This window comes from Protopterus annectens, chromosome 14.part0 (assembly GCF_019279795.1).
Source record: "Protopterus annectens isolate FY-2018-M chromosome 14.part0, PAN1.0, whole genome shotgun sequence".
NCBI lineage: Eukaryota > Metazoa > Chordata > Ceratodontiformes > Protopteridae > Protopterus > Protopterus annectens.
Window position 1 is genome coordinate 832,605,563 of NC_056748.1, and position 20,156 is coordinate 832,625,718.

Sequence of the window (20,156 nt, forward strand, 5' to 3'; positions counted from 1 at the left end):
ATGGACTAGTAGTGGCTCCTTTCCCTCACAAGTTTAATTGTTTTAAAGAAAGCTAAGAGGTCTAATACTAGAAGATACCACATGAGAAGTAAAAGGTTAATTTCTTGGACCATAGGTTCATAGGTGTGTACTAGGCTAATGGCCCTGGAGCCTTTACAAGCCTGGCATCATGCCACCCGACCTTAGTTCCCACTGCCTCTGTCAAGTAGAGCCACTGGAGTAATGCCCGGGGTGAATTTTCTATTTCCCATCCACTCATCAAGATTTCTCTTGAAGGGGGCCAGTGAGGTGCTCTGTTTGACATGTATGGAAAGTCTGTTCCATAGCATGGGCAGTGTCTGGGTTATGAACTTGTCCCTCCAGCACATTCTGTTGGTTGTGGTAATGAGGTTGAGGTCTCTGGAGTGTGTGATTGGAGGGATTGATAATTCATGTACAGTCTTATTCTGGGGCTTTTGTACTACCTAAATTCATTGACAAGTGACACACATAATTAGTGTCATATTTTCAGTCATTTTTTTTAGTCATTTTTTGCAGCCTATGCCTGTCTTCCATTTGTCCCATGGATAGCAGTTTTTCCTTTCATCCAGACCGAAGATAATCCATTCAACCATCGTCTTCTCTGCAAACTGTAGGAATGATCTGCAAACTGTAAGATAAGAGAGCACAGCCTGCAAATACTACATGTTCACAGGCAAGTTAGATATTATTCTGGAAGGACTAATTATTTTGGAAAAAAACAAATTCACTATTTTGTATCTTTCAAAAAGGAGAAAAAAGGCCCATCTGTCACAGACTTTTCCAAATGGCTGGTCTACTGGATTGCCTTTTGTTATGTCAGATGGTGTTGCTCATTCTAGTGAGGTAGTAGCCATTACAGCAGCATATTTCAGAAAGATTTCTGCACAAAATGTTTTGAATTTGCCACGTGATCTTGCTATTCATACCTTCACAAAATACTATGAGATGGATGCACAGTCCGGGAGAGTACAGGCTGTGACACGGCTGTGTTTCAGTGGATCGTATAACTGACCTCTGCCCATTGGTGTAAGAAGTAGTCCAACTAGAGGATCCAACAAAGGTTGGAGGAGAGGTAGAATGTTGACTGCATAGATTAGGTAAGGTAGGCTTATTGACTCCTGCTGTTGTCAAGGAAGGGTAATGTACTATAACCAGATGATTTATTGTTACAGTGACAAACTGTAAGAAATAGCAGAATTGTTTTTGGAATATTTATCATAACAAGCCAGTCCAAAGGCACTGGGCTAGGGTGTCTTGATCATGCAGGTGACAACCTGGGTTTGGGAAAGGGGCTGGGGATTGTTCAGTGGGCTTTTCTGTATTCCGTGGTGAATCAAAGGTGATGATGGGTTATGGCAGGTATTGTAGGATGGCATTCATGAAAGTGTTCGCATTGCCAGTGTTATTGCAGGCTACCAGTTAAAGCTAGAAAACAGCATGCTGGTCCCTGATATATACCCATAAGCAGCTCACTGTCATTCTGAACAGAGAGCACAGACTGCTTAGCTGTGTGTGTGTGTGTGTGTGTGTGTGTGTGTGTGTGTGTGTGTATGTGTACGTACGTACGTACATACGTACATAGGGCAGAAGTGATAGGGGCGATCACACACCAGAATATCACATGAAGTCATGGCTGTGTTTTTAAGCAATAGTAACTTAGAATACTTTACAGCGGTAGCGTTGTTGCCTCACAGCAATAGGTTCTCCTGTTCGATTCTCAACTGGAGTGCCTTCTGTGTGGAGTCTGCATGTCCTCCCCGCGGTCGAGTGGCCTCCGAAAGACATGCGTGAATGGGTGTGGCTTCACTGAAGGTTGGGCGTCAGGCTGGCAACTCAGCATCATAAAAATCTACTGCCAGTCATTAGCGGACCGGAGTTCTACTGTGGCGACCCTAACCGGGAAAAGGCGAAAAGACAAAGAAACAAACAAACAACCTACTGTAACAACTAGACCTGTAAGGAGAGACCATTGTAGTATTAAACCTACTCTGTCTCCATTCATGTAATAAAGTTGTGCGTAGTTTCTTTTCTGCTGTTTGGTACCTGTTGAATTTCTGAGAAATGTAACTGTGATTCCTAAAGTAGAGAAACTACAAGGGGGGGGGGGATGTGGGAATATATGTTAAGTCTGATGATGATGTATATTGAAGAATTCCCTCTAGTGTGAGATACTGCAAGTTTAGTGTATGTAAGTAACAAGGTTCATAGGGTCATAGTTTGGTACTAGGCTATCGGCCCTAGGGCCTATACAAGTCTAGCCATAACAATTCCCTGTCTATTTCTTCCCAAAATATTTACTTCCCTGATCCCCTGTCTAGCAGAGCAACTGACGTGATCCCCAGGGTGAATTTCCTATCTTCCATCCAATCGTCAAGGTTCCTTTTGAAGAGGGCCAAAGAGGTGCTCCTGCTTGACATGTATAGGCAGTCTATTCCAGATTATGGGGAGTCTCTGGGTCAGGAACCCATCCCTCCAGCATGTTTTGTTTATTGTGATGACCAGGTTTAGATCCCTGGAGCATGTGGCTCTGAGGGATTGGGATTTCTTTAATTGTAGCATGTCCAACCGCTCTGGGTTTGACATGGCCTTGTATGTCAAGCAGAGATCACCTCTGAGTCGATATGCGACAGAGTATAGCTGGAGTTTTTTTAGACGGGCAGCATAGGGCATCTGCTTTAGGCCTGTGATTCTTTTAGTGAGGTATTTCTGTGGCCTTTCCAGCTGTCACAGATGTCTTGTGAGGTACATACCAAGTGGGGCGTTGTACTCTGGAATGGGTCTAATGAGGAATGAGTACAGTGGGACACTGACCTCCTTTTTTCTGGATGAAAAACCCTTAGTGATGAGGTGTGCCACATAGGCTTTCCTGAGAGTTGTGGCGACATGGTTATCGAAGGTGAGACCACTGTCCACCTGTGTCCCTAAGTCCCATATCACACTTTCGGTGTTTAGTGTACTGCCACTTGTGTGGTAGTCCATGGGTGCATGTTTTTTCCCAAGGGGGATAACTATACATTTTTTGGCATTGAGCTTGAGCCCATGGCTCTGGCACCAAGCATCTGTTTCTGTAAGGCCCTTTTGTAGAATATCCACATAATTTGGGGATTCAATAATGGCTCCCAGTTTGCAGTCATCTGCAGACTTTGTTAACTAGAGTCCCTTAGTGTTGGCCTGTACTTCAGAGAAGTAGATGCCAAACAAGAGTGGTCCCAGGACTGAACCCTGAGGTACTCCACTTATCTGGAGCTGGATTTGGAGTTGGCTACTTTCACAGTGTGGGTTCTGTCAATAAGCCAATTAGCAACCCATCGAGTGATGTAGAGATTAATGCCCAGCTTGGTAAGTTTATCTATGATTCTGGAGTGGGGGATGGTGTTGAAGGCCTTGGTGAGGTTCAGATAGGCTGTGTGGACTGCCTTACCCTCGTCCACGGCTCTGGAGACTGATTCGAAGAAGTCATTCAGGTTGAGGAGACAAGATCGGCCCTTCACAAAACCAAACTGGGTGGGGTCCAGTGTTTGAAGGTTGCCAGTGTCTTTTTTTATAAGTTCCATGATAATGCGTTCCATGGCTTTGCAGATCAGGCTCGTCAGACTGATGGGACGATAGTTCCCAAGATCCAAGGTGGATCCCCCCTTGTGGAGTGGGATAACTGTAGCTGTGCGTCACTCATTGGGCACGAAGTCTGAGGTGAGGCTATGATTAAACATGACACTTAGGTGAGGTGCCAGTTCATTTTGTAGTTCATGTAGTACACAGCCCGGGATGTCATCTGGTCCCATGGATGCTGTATTCTTAGCTTTGGAGAGTGCATTTTTTACCTGTGTGGCCGTGATTACCAGAATTTGGCAATATTTTGGTATTGAGATGGGCCCTTTAGGGGGTGAGAGGGGGGTGAAGTTGGCACTGAATCAATCTGCCAGAATATTGGCAATATCCTTGGGATCAGTATATCCAGTGCCATTCTGTTGTAGCTCAGAGCAGATCTGAGCATTGCCATTTACATTCTTGACATAACTATAGAATGCCTTGTGGTTGTCCTTGGAATCCTTGGCAATTTTATTTTCGTAAGTAGCTTTGGAGGATTTTGAAGGATCTCAGATTCCTACTGAGGCAGGTAAGGGAGTTTTCTGCATCCTGGGATTTTCCTTTTTCTGCAACAGTTTCTTCCTTCTGTTGTATAGTTTGTTTATGGCAGGGGACCAACAGATTGGCTTCCTTTTTTTGGAGGAGGGTGTCTTGGTTCTATTTGGAATGGCACGATTCATGCACTAGTGGATGTGCTCGTACAGTGCCTTAGCGTAGGATTCAGCAGTCGAACTTTCAGTTCCCATCTGCATGGGAGTCATGAAGTTTGTCACTTCTGACTTGAGTAGCATGAAGTTGGCTTTGGAGAAGTTTTTTATGGAGGATTCCCTTCTTGGGGGGTGGAGGTAGGATGTGGATGTCAGGAGTGATTAGCTTATGGTCGGACCTGACCAACGAGAGGGTGACACTGGTGTGGAGCATTGATCTCCCATGTTGGTAATGACCAGGTCTAGGATATTTTGAGCCCCTGGTGGTACTATGGATTAGTTAATCCAGGGCGTTGGAATTTATGAATTCCAAGAACCGTTGGGCAAAGGTGTTGGTACCTGAGTAGTTTTCCCATTTAATGGCAGGGTAGTTGAAATCACCCAGTATTAGGCTGTTTGGTTGTATCTTAATATTTTCCAGTATGTGTAGAAAGGTGTAGTTGAGAATCTTAGGGCATGGTGGGGTATCTGTAGCAAGCTATAATTTGGATTGCAGTCTTACCTAGTGTTAGTTGCACCTGTAGAATTTCAGATGCATTGTGTTGGGCAACTAGCCTTGAGGTGTGAATATCCTTGGTGAGTATGGACACTCCTCCACCTTTAGTGTCTCAGTCCTGGTTTGGTGGCTGAAAAGTATGGTAAGAGTTGTAGCCTGGTATTGCAGGGGTGCTCTCTGGAGCCTTGAACTAGGTCTCGGTTACTGCACAGACATCGATGTTCTCCATTTTTAGGTGTGCCTCGAGAGAGTGCATTTTAAGGTTTAGACTTCTAGCATTGAGTAGCATTACCTTCAGATTTTGCATGCAAGTAGGTAAACCACCCTCCACATCCGGAGGAAAAAAAAACCATACCAATGGTGAAACAGCAAGTTTCTAAATTTGCTGTTTTTAAATATTATTTAAACATTCATGATCAGCAAATCTGCAATTTCAGGTGTTAACAATTGTGATGGAAAGCCATTTTACTATTACATGGTTACATTTTTTTTTTTAACATCGTTGTCATATTTAGGTGTTTTAAATGAATGGCCAGCTTGTGAGGACAATCATTTCTCTTTTGCCCACCACAAGGCAGGCATCCTAGATCTTTTGAATTGCCATCGTTTAAGCACCTAAAGAAGGTGGTTAGGATGTCCTAAAACTGTATTGCTTGCTTACTTGCACTGAATAATAGGAGTTTTTCAAATTAGCACCAGTTGTTAATGGGTAAGCTGTTACCATGAGTTGAGATTTTTGTAGATGAACCGTTACTGTGTATTGAGATTTTGTGAGGGGTTCATCAAACTTCACTGTACTTGGGTCTAGTGATGATGATATCAGAAACATTTATACTGGAGTACAGTAATCATGTTGCATTTGCAGTACTCATGGCCCTTGTTCAGAAATAAAGTTGTGGCTCTGAATGATTGGCTTGCCCCATTTGATTTGTCACGTTTCTCAGATAATTGAAGACTGACTGTGGTGGACCACATCCTTTTCTTTTATATAACTGCAGATTTGAAGTAGTTGATGGTGGAAAGGGAAAAGTAGAACAACAACAAAAATGAACAACTCCCAGGCAGAAGACATGATGCAACAGTTCCAGGTCCATCACCTTGTCATGGCTTCATGGCTAAAGCTTATTGTACAGTCTTCACTACCAGTGTGCCATTTGATGCAACCAAAGGGGTAAGGGATAACAGGTTTACCTTTACATAGGTGAAACTCACTCATGCAATTGCTCATTTAAGCGAATCGTAACCACGAAAAACAAAACAGCGACAGTTTCCAATATTCGAAAATTAAGAAATCAAAAAGCAGATTTGCTGATTTTCTAACACAAATGTCGAATAAGAAATATAATGAATGCAGGGGGGCAAGTCCCCCTGCACCTCCCACTCCCCCTACTTTAATATACTAACTCCAAGATCGCACTACAGTGGGGAAAGGGTCCATTTTCCAATCCTCACTATAGTGCAGTTCGCCCCAAAATGCCAAATCGACAATGAGCGAATGTCACTGTGAATTTGCTCATTGCACTTTCAAAGCATTTTGCGTTTGATGTTTGCAAACTTTGCAAACGTCCTTTCAAACATCTGCTGTTCGCCTGTGTGCAAAACGCACACATGAAGGTAAACCGGGATAACATGTGTTTTCAGTTCAGTAGCAGTAAGCAGGACAAAAGTGAAAGATGATAGTTGTGCCATTTTTAACTAGTTGAAGGTGTTCCAGGTAAGGATTGTGAAAGTCAAAACAGGATTAATGTGGATGACAAAAATATATGAATTATTCCAGAGGTCATCGGCAGAGAAATGCAAAACAGTTTTGAAAAAATTATCTGAAATATATGTAGGACTACCTGACACACCAGTCTGACTGCAAGTTACTGACTAGGGTAGTCAGTCCATTAATATTTGACTTTTTATATTTACCATGTGTTGAACTTATTTCTCATGAGAATGTCTGTTCTTGTCTTAAGCATGTCTAATGAGTTTAATTTTTTAATTTGTATCCTGTGTGATGTTCCAGATTACTATTACATGTTCCTACCAGTGCAGCTTCTTTGTGGTGTGGCTCAGTGCCTTTTGTTCTCAGGCTTTATAAATATTGAAAACAGTATGAACCACTAAGGAACATAATAGATGTAGTCTGGAAATGTTGAATTTGTTGCTAAAGGGCTCGTGTTGACTCACTGTTTTGGTGTATGGAAAAAAATATGAAAACTGTTCGCCCAAAGTAGCTACAGCAAGCATATGATGAAACCTTTTTCTTGCCTGGGCAAGCCCCCCCCATGCACTCCCTATGTGGAGGGGACACTCCCCTCACCAACCAGACTTGTATATACCAGCTCTGAGGTCATACAATAGTGGATCGAGGCAAACCTCACTATCAGTGACAGTCGTTTCTGTGAACAGAGTTTGAACATTTTATGTTTGCAGAAACTACCTTTGACGGTTTGATATGCTCCAAATGCTGTATGCTACTGCTAATTTTACAGGACTGACAGCATACTTTTTAAAATATGCTTCATTTAACATGCCTTTTCTGAATGAGATTCTTTCTTCAGAAGTTATAAGTGTGTACGTTTTAATTTGGAACAAATAGTTTTATTAAAGGGTTTTAAGTGAAGACTGGCGTAAAAGGCATGTGCATTTGCTGGATATCTTTTTTTTTTTCCTACAAGGTCCTGTGTTTTTGGAACACAAAGTTCAACTGGAAGAAGTGTACAAAATTTACTGCCAAAATCACACCGATTCAACTTTATTACTGGATACTTATGAGAAAGATGAGAGCATTCAGAAACACTTCCTGGAATGTTTGGAGACCTTGAGGTAGGAAAAATGTGTATTATCTGCATTTTTTATTGTAACGTACAGCTTGATGACATTTACTGTCACCTTCAGGGTTGTAGCTAGCTGTCATTTAGGTTACTGTAATTAAATTTAACAATTTCTGCTTGTTGGATCAAATGTCTCGCAGAGATGGCTCATCTTACAATGGCATTCAGTAAGCAGGGCTTCTAGCATGTTGAGTCCAGTAACACGCAAAAAATTCAGATTTAGTATTTTCAACCTAGGGCCTCTTTGGTGGTGAGTCCAGGATCGAAAGGCCCTCACATTGGCTTCTGTTCTGAGCTCATGCTCCTGGTAACCATGAGTTATGGATCTGCTCACCATACACACAATTTGCAGATTTAAACTTAATGCAGAGTAATGCATGAAGGAAACACAACCCAGGAAAGGAGTGTGTAATGGGAGAGGAAGAAGCGCCATTAAAAAAAAATTAAAAAGAGGTCTTTGTCCTTAGTTATACCATATGACTTACAGGTAAGCAGGCAGTGCGAGACAGCAGTAAGGGAGTATGGCTGTTGAAATGCTGTAACTATATTGGAAAAGATCTCAACAGTAAGAATTTAGTTTTATAAAACTGGTAAACAGATAAAACTTGGACATTGATGTATGTGATAAAAATATTCATTGGTGGAGAATATTTCTTGATAACCAGTAATGCAGGATTTTTTATTTTTATGATGTTGAGGAGTAAAGTACTTTCATGTATAGTTTAATAGCCTGATTGTAGGTTCTTGGCAGCATTTTTATAGTTCTGCATATTATGAAAAAAAATAGCATCTGAATACCCAAGTTTTGACAGTTGTCATCTAGCATAAAACCTGTCTTCCAAGAACACAGCTAAAAGCACAACTACCAAACCAACGGATTCAGAGGAGGAAAATGCAAACCTGGTAAACTACACTCAAAATTTGATTAGGTTGTTGAGCACTTTCAACTCTAAAGTACAATGGTACTTCATAAGAACAAGTAGATAAAAATTTAGTCCATCACATTTTAATTAATTTAAAAATATCACATGACCTTACTACAACCAGTAAAATCCCAAGAGATTCGTACTTGTTAAAACTAACACCAAAACTGTGAATAATGTGATATAAGTACATAAAAGATAAAAAAAAAAATAAAAATCTATTACTTTTTTGTTTATGCCTCAAACATGAGCAGTACAAGCCTCCGTTACTGAAACGGTACAAGTCTATTTGCCAGAAATTGTAAATATGTAGTTGGTGCTTTGATGTCACCTGTATGTTTCTCCATTGGCTGATTTACTGTAAACTAGTCTGACTTTATTTTTAATTAGCCCAAACTAATTGGTTTAAAAAGGAATTTTGAAAATGCGCCATAGAATATAAATAGTTTGCTACTGGAGTTTCATTTTAATAGTTTCAGTTCTGTTTCAAGAACTAATTCTTTTGAAGTCTTTATCATGTATTGAATTTGTGCTGTTTCCACAGATTTTTTTCCATACGATCCACCCACTTCCTGTTATACCAATAGCATGTATATTCTCTCTCTCGAAGTTTTCATTGGAACGTTATCAGTTTCATTAATTCGTTTTATTTTAAATCTTGCTTTATGGATGCACATCATTTAAGTATGCAGTTGTATGCCACGGTGGTACGGCGGTAGCATTGTTACCTCACAGCAAGAGGTTCTCCCATTCAATTCTTGGCTTGGCTTGGGAGTGCCTTCTGTGTGGAGTCTGCATGTCCTCCCGCGGTTGGGTAGCGTTCGAAAGACATGCGTGCATAAATGTGCGTGCCTTCTTTGAAGGTTGGGCGTCGAGCTGGCACCTCGGCGTGTCATAAAAATCTACTGCCAATCATTAGTGGACCGGATTCCGCTGTGGCGACCCCTTACCGGGAAAAAGCCGAAAGACAAACAACAAGTTGTATTTATATTTGGGATGCTGCAGTACAGTATAATTAGGATGGCACACATCTTTTAAGGTTAAACTTTGCAAGCAGTTTTAGGAAAACTTTCATAAAGTTCTTAAAATTTTCATAGCTGAACAAGTATTCATAGCAACCAACGTATTGGTTTAAGTGGGAAACACAAGAAAATTAGAAAATAAAGTTCTTCGGTGAACTTCGAATCTGAAGTCCTAAAGACCACAGAAGAAAATGTAGGGAATACTGCCTCCAGAAATGTGATGAGTGTTTAATACTGCATGTTAATACAGTACAGTCATTTCCACTCAAATGCATATGGGATAAAAGCATATTCCAGTTAAATGCATAGTCTGTTCAGTCATGTTGTTAGTCAATGGAACTGTATTGGAGTGTAATCTGCATTAACACACATCAGTTAATTGCATACTTTGTTTAAATGCATAGCTGTCTCAAATCCTGACTAGTTCGCTGCCATGTTATTTACTCCGCATAACTGCATAGCCCAGGATGGCTGCATGCTGTAATGGTGATTTATATGTCCGTACCGTCATTAAGTGATCATTACGTGAGTAGGAAGTCTGTCGGTTATCTAAGGGATATTGTATACTTTTGTTTAACAATTAAGAGTTACATGAGCAGGAAGTATACCTGTTATTTAAGGGATATTACAAGAATGTTGAAGAAACTTTTAAAAAAAATATATTACTTTAGCTGGGGGGGGGTCGACATTATTAAAAGACTTTATAATCAAGAAAGCCAGACTTCTATTGCACTGTCATTAGACTGTCATTAGACTTGCACCAAAGCATGACAATGGATGATTTCAAGCAGTACGTTGCAGTTGATGAAGAACATGAAACAGAAGAAATGGCTGCTGATTGTGAATTTGTTCCAGAACAGTCCACTGCTGGCAATTGAAGCGGAAGACTGTGATGATGAGGACAATGTCTCTACTACTTCAGGACACTTCCGTGACATAATTCAGTCTCTGGATATACTGCGCAGATTTATGGAACAAAATGGATGCGAGTCGTTTTCCACTTTCTGTGAACTGAAGGACATTGTATTTCATCTGAAACACCAAACAGCTGTTCTGACATAACAGTTTTTCCTTAAAAACCATGAGGGACTGTATTGACTACTGTAAGTGTTTTATATACTTTTTTCTATAAAGTTTCTGAAATGTATCACTTTGTGCACATTGCCTTACCTAGCGTAAGAAAACAGAAAAAGCACATTGTGACTATACAGGATAAAATCGATTTTAGATGGAAGACATGCCATACTGCTTTCTAAGCTAGACACATGATAAAGTACACAGGCTGAATGTTAAGCAGAATAAAGATAGAATAAAGTGAATACATGAATAAGTCGTACTGAAGTCTGTGGCAGGTAGAAAAATGATACTGTAATACCAGTTTGCAAAGAGGCTTTTTCTGCTACAACTACAATACATACAGTAGCTGTAATTAAAACTGTTTAATTACATCTACTGTATGTAGCTGTAATTAAACCTGTTTATGAAAGACTTCCTGCTCACGTAACAAGTATCAACAGTAACTTTTCTGTAAAGTTTCTGAACTCTATCACTGTACTTGTGTTTTTTTTGTGTGTTTGTTTTTTGTGTGATTGTACTGTGCATCTGGCATTAATATATAATAACTCATAGCAACTTTGCTTATAAGCATACTCCACTTAACTGCAAGTAACCTCAGTCCCGAAGCTATGCATTTAAGCGGAGTCGACTATAGTTTACACCTACATCACCAGCTTGTCTGCAAAACTAAACGGTTTGTATCAAGCCCCCAACTCTAAGCATAACCCTAAGAGTTGAAGCTCGACTATGCTTAGAGATGGAGTTAGGGTTTATTCCAAGTCTGAAGATGGACTTGGATTAGGTGTTCTGGGTGAGAGGTTCATCCTTAATACAGGCATATGTCTTAATGCTTAACATACTCATAACACCTCACAAGTTCATGGTGTTATGGCTGAGTTTGATCTCAGGGGGGATAATGCAATTGAATATGCAAACTTCCATCAGGCATATCCCCTAATCATGTAACCTAGCCATGACCCTGAAAAGTTAGTATTAAGGTTAGACAGACCTGCGTTTGTTTCCTATAATAGATATCCTAGGAGCCGTCCACCTACCCGTGATGATTTATTGGGGAACTCTACTAAAATAAGTTCATTTCTAAGTAAAAATTGACCTATTGAATTTATTTATTTATTTTTTTGTCTGTTTTGATGCATTTGTACTGTTTCTTCACTTTTGTTTTCTTTTGCATACAAATTCCAAATGAACACAAACAAACGAAGGAACAGGACACTTTATGGAGTCCATCAGAGAATGAATTAGTAATCGCAACAAAGTGTACCTCAGCAGGTGACTCACTATACTCCTGTTATGTATCTAAACTCTGGAACATTATCCCAACGTACCTAAAATAAACCATGAAACTTCCCACCTGCAAGTCTTTACTAAAGTAACACCTGGTCATGCATATTTTCCTTGCTTGAGTAACTCTATTTCCCTTTGTCAGCTCATACATCCTAACCATTTATATAACCTCGATCCCCCTCTACACAATAAACTTTTCTATTACTCCTCATAAGTTACCTTCCTGTCTTAAACACAACTTCATATTTCAATGGCTTATCCAGCTCCTTCAGATAATCTCCACCACCTTCTTAAAAATAGGTTCTGTGTCAGTATGTATCCTAGTAGTATCCTTCCATATCGCTGTTGCGGTATCCTTTACCTAAGTGATCTCCTGCCATAGATAGCCGAACATCTGGCCAGTATATCAAAGCCTTTAAGCCTTATAGGTGCCGTGTGTCACACATACTCCCCATGCAATATATACTGAATAAAGCTGACATACAAATGCAAGCACTATGAATATCTTTGCCTCCAGTCCATATGTTGGTCTGAATACCCTTCTGCTGTGCTGGTACCAAGCCAGTGGGGTTTCTACTCCTTTTTTTTTTTTACACTGTTGTTTGGTATTGTGTTCATGTCATCCAGAAAGGGAAAATGTCACTGCAGGAGATTCCCAATAATAACTGTCACAACCAGTGTCTTGTTTTGTTTGGGTGCTTCCCATGATCATATGCAGTGTTGTATCTTTTTGGTGTTTGTGCCTAAGACTCTCTGTTGCTGCCTGTCCTCCTTGCCCATATATTTTGAGAACCAATGACTTAAGCTGCTGGCTCAGGGTGCCATGGTGAAATCCTCCCATCATGAGGGCTAGCCATTTGGCAAGAAGGCCAAAACGTCAGACCTGACCCAGTTGCTGTTCAGCTTCCCCTGGATATCTCTCTAAAGGTTAGTGAAAGCCCTGAAGACTAGTACTTATACAGAATTCCTCTGCTGTGACCCTGTCAGAGGCTGGCATGGATCCAAATCCTCCCATGTCCTTGGAAACTTTTCCAACATCCAAGGGACCAAGGGAGATTCCTCAGGTGCTAGTGAGGGAGGAGATTCATACCGCCATTATTGAGTGGTGTCAATGGTCTGACCCTCCAAGAGTTTTTCATGAGGATGTCAAATAAAAAAAAAAAAAAAAAGAAACAAAAGACCAAGCATATTTTCCATATTGCAGAGGATCCCCTGTGTGAATGTCGGGATTTCACACCATGTTTGTTCAATGCTTTGATGGCCTTGAAGCTTTCTCAGGTTGTGATGTCCTTCAAGAATGCAACTGCAGTCCTGACATATGGGTTGTCCTGCCTCAGGCAGCCCTTCGGTCGGCCGGATTCCAAAGTCCGGGTCTGGCGACAGCCGATGTCGCCTACTCCCCGACGTCAGAGCGGCTGGGGTATAAAGGCATCCGCCGACACCATCTTCTTCAGTCTTTCTTGCCGCACGGTGCCCGAAGCAGAAGCAGTTCGTAAGTGCCGGTCGGTCAGCTCCTGTGTTTTCAGTTACCGAAGTCATCAAAAAGCTAAGTACCCCGTTGGGGAACCTTTTTCTTGCCTCAGCCGATGTCAGAAAAAATTGAAAAGGTTAACAATTGTTTGTCTTGTGGTAAACAAATACCTCATAAGGACTTCCACTCTTACTGCCTTCCCTGCCTGGGCCCAGACCACGACGTCTCGGCCTGTGCTGCCTGTGCTTGCTTTAATAAGCGCACACTCAGGCACCGGGCAGAATTTGCCGAAGACTTTTTTGGAAAAAATTATGCTTATATCATGCCGTCGGAACAACCGACAGCACATATTTCCAAAAAGCGTAAGGACCGGGACCGACATCCTCGGCCCGCGTCGTCCACCGATACCACGCCTAAGCCTACCGCGAGTGCATCGGCCTCTTTGGAGGTGGTAATTCAACTGCTCCAGACCGACGACACCGCTTTACCGCGTACTTCGGTCCCGGAGGTTACCCTGGTGCCAGTTGTTGATTTTCCTCCTGAAACCAAAGCTCTAGAATTACCTGACACCATACCAGTGGATAAAGTTACTCCTGCACGTGGAGCAGCTAGGCCTCCGGTCTCCATGTCCATCAAGGCCTACACACGTGCTAAGGATGCCAGCCAGGCTAAGGCCCATCCTCCTAAAACTATTTCCCAGAGCCTTTCTTCTGATAAACAGATCATGACCCTAGTTGCAGATCTAATCTCTCTAATCAGAGGTTCTCAGTCGCACCCAGACAGAGGTTCTCAGCCTCCTGCAGATAAAAGGTCTAGGACAGAACAGCCAGATACCCTCTCCTCAGATGAAGCCTCTAGGGATTCAGAGCACTCAGATACCCAGGAAGAATCCTTCCAGGCCTACGAGGACTCTGATGCTGAGGAATCAATTCCTTCTGCCTCTCCTCCAGAGGATATTTCTTTCGGAGAAGTTCTCCACTCCATGAGAGAACATTTTCAGTGGCAGGGCCAGGAATTTTCTGACTCCAGGAAAAGGCTACGTACCTTCCTCAAGTTACCCCAGCACAGACCATTAGCTATTCCTCCAGTGTTGGATGTCTTGGATGATGTATACTCAGACTCCAGTGCTTCCCCTGATTCTCTCCCTCCTGCTTCTGTCAAGCCAGACAGATATTACAGGGTTCCTGAAACTCACAAGCATCTCTTTAAGGCCCACTCTGTGGATCTAGAAACTATTTCTCAGGGGCCCAAAGGGGTGGCTACTTCCTTGGCCAAAAACCCTTTGCCCGCAGACAGGGAATCAAGGTCCCTGGAGAGATGGGGCAAAAAAGTTTATACCTCTTCCACCCTTGCCATGAGGTCACTTAACTGTCTGTACCAGGATTACTTAATGGATGATTTGCAGAAAAAGCTAGCCTCTCCTGAGCCTATAGATAGAAAGGCATTGCAGGATTTGGTTCATAACACTCAGCAGGTTAGCAATCATTTTCTTCAGTGTGGTTATGATGCATTGGAAGCTTCATGTAGGTCAGCTATGACAGGGGCCGTTATACGTAGACATGCTTGGCTGAAAGAACAGCCACTGCCAGACCATGTTAAAGTAAAGCTCCTAGATGCACCTCTGGAAAAACAGAAGCTTTTTGGTGCTAATGCACAGGATGTGTTGAAGTCTATTGAGGAAAAGGCTAAATCAGTACAGACAGTCAAGGATTTCCTCCAGGTTCAGCCACCTAGATTCAGCAGGAATTGGCCTTCAAAGAATTGGTCCTTTCCAGACACTGACAAGTTTTAAAGGGGAAAAAACAGGCGTGCTTGAGGTAGAGGGCAATACCGAGGCTCTTACAGGGGCCGCCAATGACAACCTCCAAATCAGAGAAGTGGCGTAGGGAGTTCACCTGCACCACAGGGACAAATGGATTCTGGACATAGTAGACCAAGGTTACAGGTTCCACTTCCATACCTTACCAACGAGACAAGGCATGCCAAACCTGCCACAAAATCAAAGGGCAGAGGCACTCATACAAGTTTCAAAGCTGTTACAAATAAAAGCAATAGAAAAGGTTCCTCCTCAGGAACAAGGCCAGGGATTCTATTCAAGACTGTTCCTTGTTCCAAGAAAAGAAAAGCAATGGAGACCTATTCTGGATTTGTCCGCTCTAAACACTTTTCTCATTGTGCCAAAATTCAAAATGCTGACTTTACAGCAACTCCTTCCCATGCTGGGCAAGGGGTCTTGGCTGGTTACTCTGGACCTCAAGGAGGCATACCTGCATGTCCCAATCAGACACAGTGGCAGAAGATACCTCAGATTTCTTGCAGGATCAGAGCATTATCAATTCTCAGCATTGCCGTTTGGCTTATCTACTGCACCCAGAGTATTCACGAAATGCCTGGCATCAGTAGTTGCACATTGCAGGCTCCAGGAGATTCAAATATACCCTTACCTGGACGACTGCCTTATACAAGCAGACAGCAAACAAACCTTGATAAGACACTTGGATTATGTCATTCAATTACTACAGGCTTTGGGATACACAGTCAACATTCAAAAATCAAGACTACTGCCATCCCAACAGATTATTTTTCTAGGAGCCAAATTGGACACACAATCACAAATGGCTTTCCTCACAGAGGAGAAACAAGAACATTTACCAGATTACTTCAAAAGCCTAGCAAAGCTCACCCAGCTGCCCACAAGGAAAATCCTGCAGGCCCTGGGGTTCATGGCATCTTGCATTCTTCTGGTACCTCTGGCAAGACTACACATGAGAAAGCTACAATGGTACCTAAAAAGCTTATGGTCTCAACACAGCCAAAATCTGGAAGATGTAATACCACTCATTCCATGCCTGCAAAGGGAATTGTTGTGGTGGGCTCAAGCAAGTCATTTAAACAAGGGCATGTCTTTCAACAAACCTCTAGCAAGTCAAACCATTACAACAGATGCCTCAGACCATGGATGGGGGGGCGCACATGGAGGGCAGATGCAGTCAAGGGCAATGGACTCCCAGGGAAATGCATCTGCACATAAATCAGAAAGAGATGTTGGCAGTGATACATGCAATCGAGGCCTTCAGGAAATCCCTTCAACAAGGTCATCTGCTAATAAGGACAGACAACACCACTGTCATGTGGTATATAAACAAGCAGGGAGGCGCTCACTCTTACCCCCTCTGCAGACTAACAATGACTCTTTGGGAAAAGTCCCTGAAACTGAACATTTATTTATTTTTATTTATTTTATTTTTTTTTTATTTTACATTTGTTAACCGGGATAGTCCGACTGGATGCATGTCCATTTTCAGCGGAGGCCCGGGGAGAAAAGCTCCCAAAGTAAAAAAAATGTATTACATATCTCAAAAACTTCAATATATGTCACATATCATGAACAGCGTAATGGTATATTTGGTGAAAAAACATTTAGACAGTAATAGTATATTTACAAAGGAATATCAAGACAATCCATACACATAACATCTATACAAAATCTAGAGAAAGAGTTAGCCAGGCTTGATACAGTAGCAAGTCCGGTTTGACCCCAGGTGAAGTTTGAGTTTAGCTTTGAACTGACCTAGAGAAGAGAGTGAGGTTATCTCAGGAGGTAGTAGGTTCCAATTTCTGCCTGCAGAGTTAGTAAAGAGGGAGTCACCGGCTAAGTTATGGATAAGGAGTCTACTGGAAGAGCGCAGTGATCTAGGGTTGTTATAAATAGTAACCAGGTTTTTGAGTGCAGGGGTGTTTTCAGGATTGTATAGAATTTTGTGTGTCATAACTAGTTGGTTATACAGTATTAGACTAGGTAGTTGGAGCCATCCAAGCCAAGATAGGTTAATGCAGTGATGTGTCCTGAAAGGAAATCTAGTAACAAACCTGGCGATGTGATTGTAACAGATTGTGATTTTATTCAGAACAGTCTTACTAGTATTGTGGAGAAGAGGGGATGCGTACAGGAGAGTAGAGAGAAGATAAGATCGAGCAATGGCAACTTTAGCTGGGGGAGTCAGAAAGCTTTTTATTCTATACAATGAACCTAGTTTTTTATTGATGGTTTTGATCAATTGATTGACATGTAGGTCAAATTTTAAATTATTATCGATGGTGACACCCAGTAGTTTTGTAGAATGGTCTGGCAAAATTATTGTGCCATCCTTTGCTTTGATTGTAAAGTTAATGCCGCTAGACCTTTGTGTTGGAAGGAATAACAGCATTTTAGTCTTTTTGGGATTCAGTATCAGGCGACGATTTGAGAGCCAGTTTTCTATAGTGGTAAAGGTGGACTGGGTAGTTAACTGTAACTCTGTAGGAGATGTTCCTGAGCAAATTAGCGTGGAATCATCTGCATACTGGATACAGTTGACTTTGGGAATGACAGTGTTCAAGTCATTGATGAAGATAGAGAATAACAATGGGCCTAATATAGATCCTTGTGGTACACCCAGGGTGTTAGGTAGCAGGGTGGATAGTTTGGTCTGCCATAGCATGGCCTGTTTTCTACCACTTAGGTATGAATTAAACCATTGTAGGGCTTTAGGATCTAGACAAAGAGATTGTAGGGTATTGATTAATAGTTGGTGATCCACCGTATCGAATGCTTTGGACAGATCCAAAAATAGAGCTGAGGAAATAAGGTTATTATTGCGGTGGAGATTTATGGAGTTGGTGAAGACAAGTAGGGCTGAGGTAGTGCTATGGTGAGGTCTGAAGCCATGCTGGGTATCTGCCATTAGGTGGTTGTTAATTAGGTGTTGCATAAACTGTTTTTGAATACATTTTTCCATAATCTTTGCTAGAGGAGAGAGTATAGCAATAGGCCTGTAATTGGAGAGTTCTGTAGAACTGCCTCCTTTATGAAGAGGGATTACATAGGATATTTTCCAGATATTAGGAATATTTGCTTCTGTTAGAGTGCGATTGATAAGTAGTGACACTGGGTAGGCAATGGCGTCGGCTGATATTTGCAGGTATTCAGCTGGAAGTTGGTCAGCTGAGAGAGTTGTGGGTTTTAGTTTTCTGATTAAGGTGCGGATAAATGATGTAGCAACAGGTTGGAAGCTAAAAGAAGGTTTATTTGTAAGGGTAGAGCTACCTGGACTATGGGAACTTAGAGGCAGTTGGTTGGCTAGGGCTTGGATAGTCTCAGTAAAGAATCTGTTAAAACTGTCAGAGACTACTTCTGGTGGTTTATTGATATAGGCATCTGGGACAGGGGTGGTAGGGTGACCAGGGTGGCGAAGATTATTTAACCCTGACCAGAACTTTTGAGGGTGATTTTGATTTTCTATTTGTAGTCTGTGGTAGTATTGTTTTTTGTCTAGTAGTATGTGTTTTTTAGTTTCATTCCTAAGTTGTCTGTATTTAATTTGATCATGCGGAAGTTTAGTAGTTCGCCATAAAGCCCAAGCTTTATTTCTGAGATTAATTTTAAGCCTGGTCTCTTTTGAAAGCCAAGGAGCAGCTACTGCCTTGGATTTCTTTGAGCGAGTAGGGGCATGAAAGTTAAGAATCTCAAGGAATTTGTTGTTAAAATACAATACCGCTTCTTCTAGGGGAAGTTGTTTTAGTATGGACCAGTTGCACGAATTTAATTCTAGTTGGAATTTGGCTGAGTCAAATTTTTTTTTATTTCTGACCGTTTGTTCCAGGCAAGGACAATGTTCTGGCGGACAGGCTGAGCAGAAATTTCTTGGATCCGCACGAATGGATGCTGCATATCCACACATTTTCTCACAAATAACAAGTGCATGGGGAAGACCGGACATAGATCTCTTTGCTTCTCACCTCAATCATCACCTGGAGAAGTTCTGTTCAAGGACGCACCATCCTCTAGCCTGGAGAACGGATGCCCTCTCCTTCAGCTGGAATTCCCTAACAATTTATGCATTCCCTCCTCTACCATTACTGACCAAGGTGTTACTGAAGATCAAAGCAGAACAACCAAAAGGAATTTTGATAGCTCCAGACTGGCCAAGGCAGCACTGGTATCCATTGCTACTGAGCATAACTCACACCAAACCGTGGCCCTTGCCTCAATGGCCTCTGCTTCTAACACAGCACAATTACAGGACTGTACATCAAAACCTGCAAACATTGCAGCTGACAGCTTGGAGGGTTCCATGACTTTCACCCATACCTCTCTTTCCGAAAAAGTACAAGAAATCTTGCTGGAAGCATGCAGACCTTCCACCAGAAAAACCTATTCAGCCAAGTGGAAGAGATTCATCATCTGGAATGCCAGCAAGGGTCAAGATGCATCAGTAATGAGGATACCACAGATATTAGAATACTTGGCAGAAATGTTTCATAGTGGCCTCTCATATTCTTCCATAAAAATTCACGCTTCAGCAATCTCAGCAAAATACAACTGTGATCCACCTGTGTTTTCACATCCCTTGCTAAGACAGTTTCTAAGAGGGATAAAGAATATCAAACCTCCCAAAAAAACACCAGTACCTGCATGGGACCTCAATTTCGTCTTGGAAAAATTAACTCTTCCTCCTTTTGAACCAGCAGCATTTTCAGAAATGCAATTTCTCTCAAGGAAAATGGTTTTCCTGTTGGCAGTTACCTCAGCAAGAAGGGTCTCGGAGATACAGGCCCTGATGGCAGTACCTCCCTTTCTCATTTTTCATCAGGACAGAGTTTCTCTAAGAACCAATCCTTCATTCATGCCAAAAGTGATATCCAGGGTGTCTCTAAATTGAGCAGTTCACCTGCCTACCTTCTTTCCCAATCCTCAAAATAAGGG

General features: G+C 41.8%; 1 protein-coding gene across 8 annotated transcripts in view; it reads left to right on the forward strand.

Moving 5' to 3' along the window:
• Positions 1 to 20,156, forward strand: part of LOC122789279 (dynamin binding protein) — a 1,317,438-nt gene that overhangs the window by 1,048,107 nt on the left and 249,175 nt on the right. For all 8 annotated transcript variants that reach the window (XM_044056581.1, XM_044056587.1, XM_044056586.1 and 5 more), the window contains one exon: positions 7,479 to 7,626. In XM_044056581.1, coding sequence (XP_043912516.1) covers positions 7,479 to 7,626 — 148 coding nt within the window. The remainder of the gene's footprint in view (positions 1 to 7,478; positions 7,627 to 20,156) is intronic.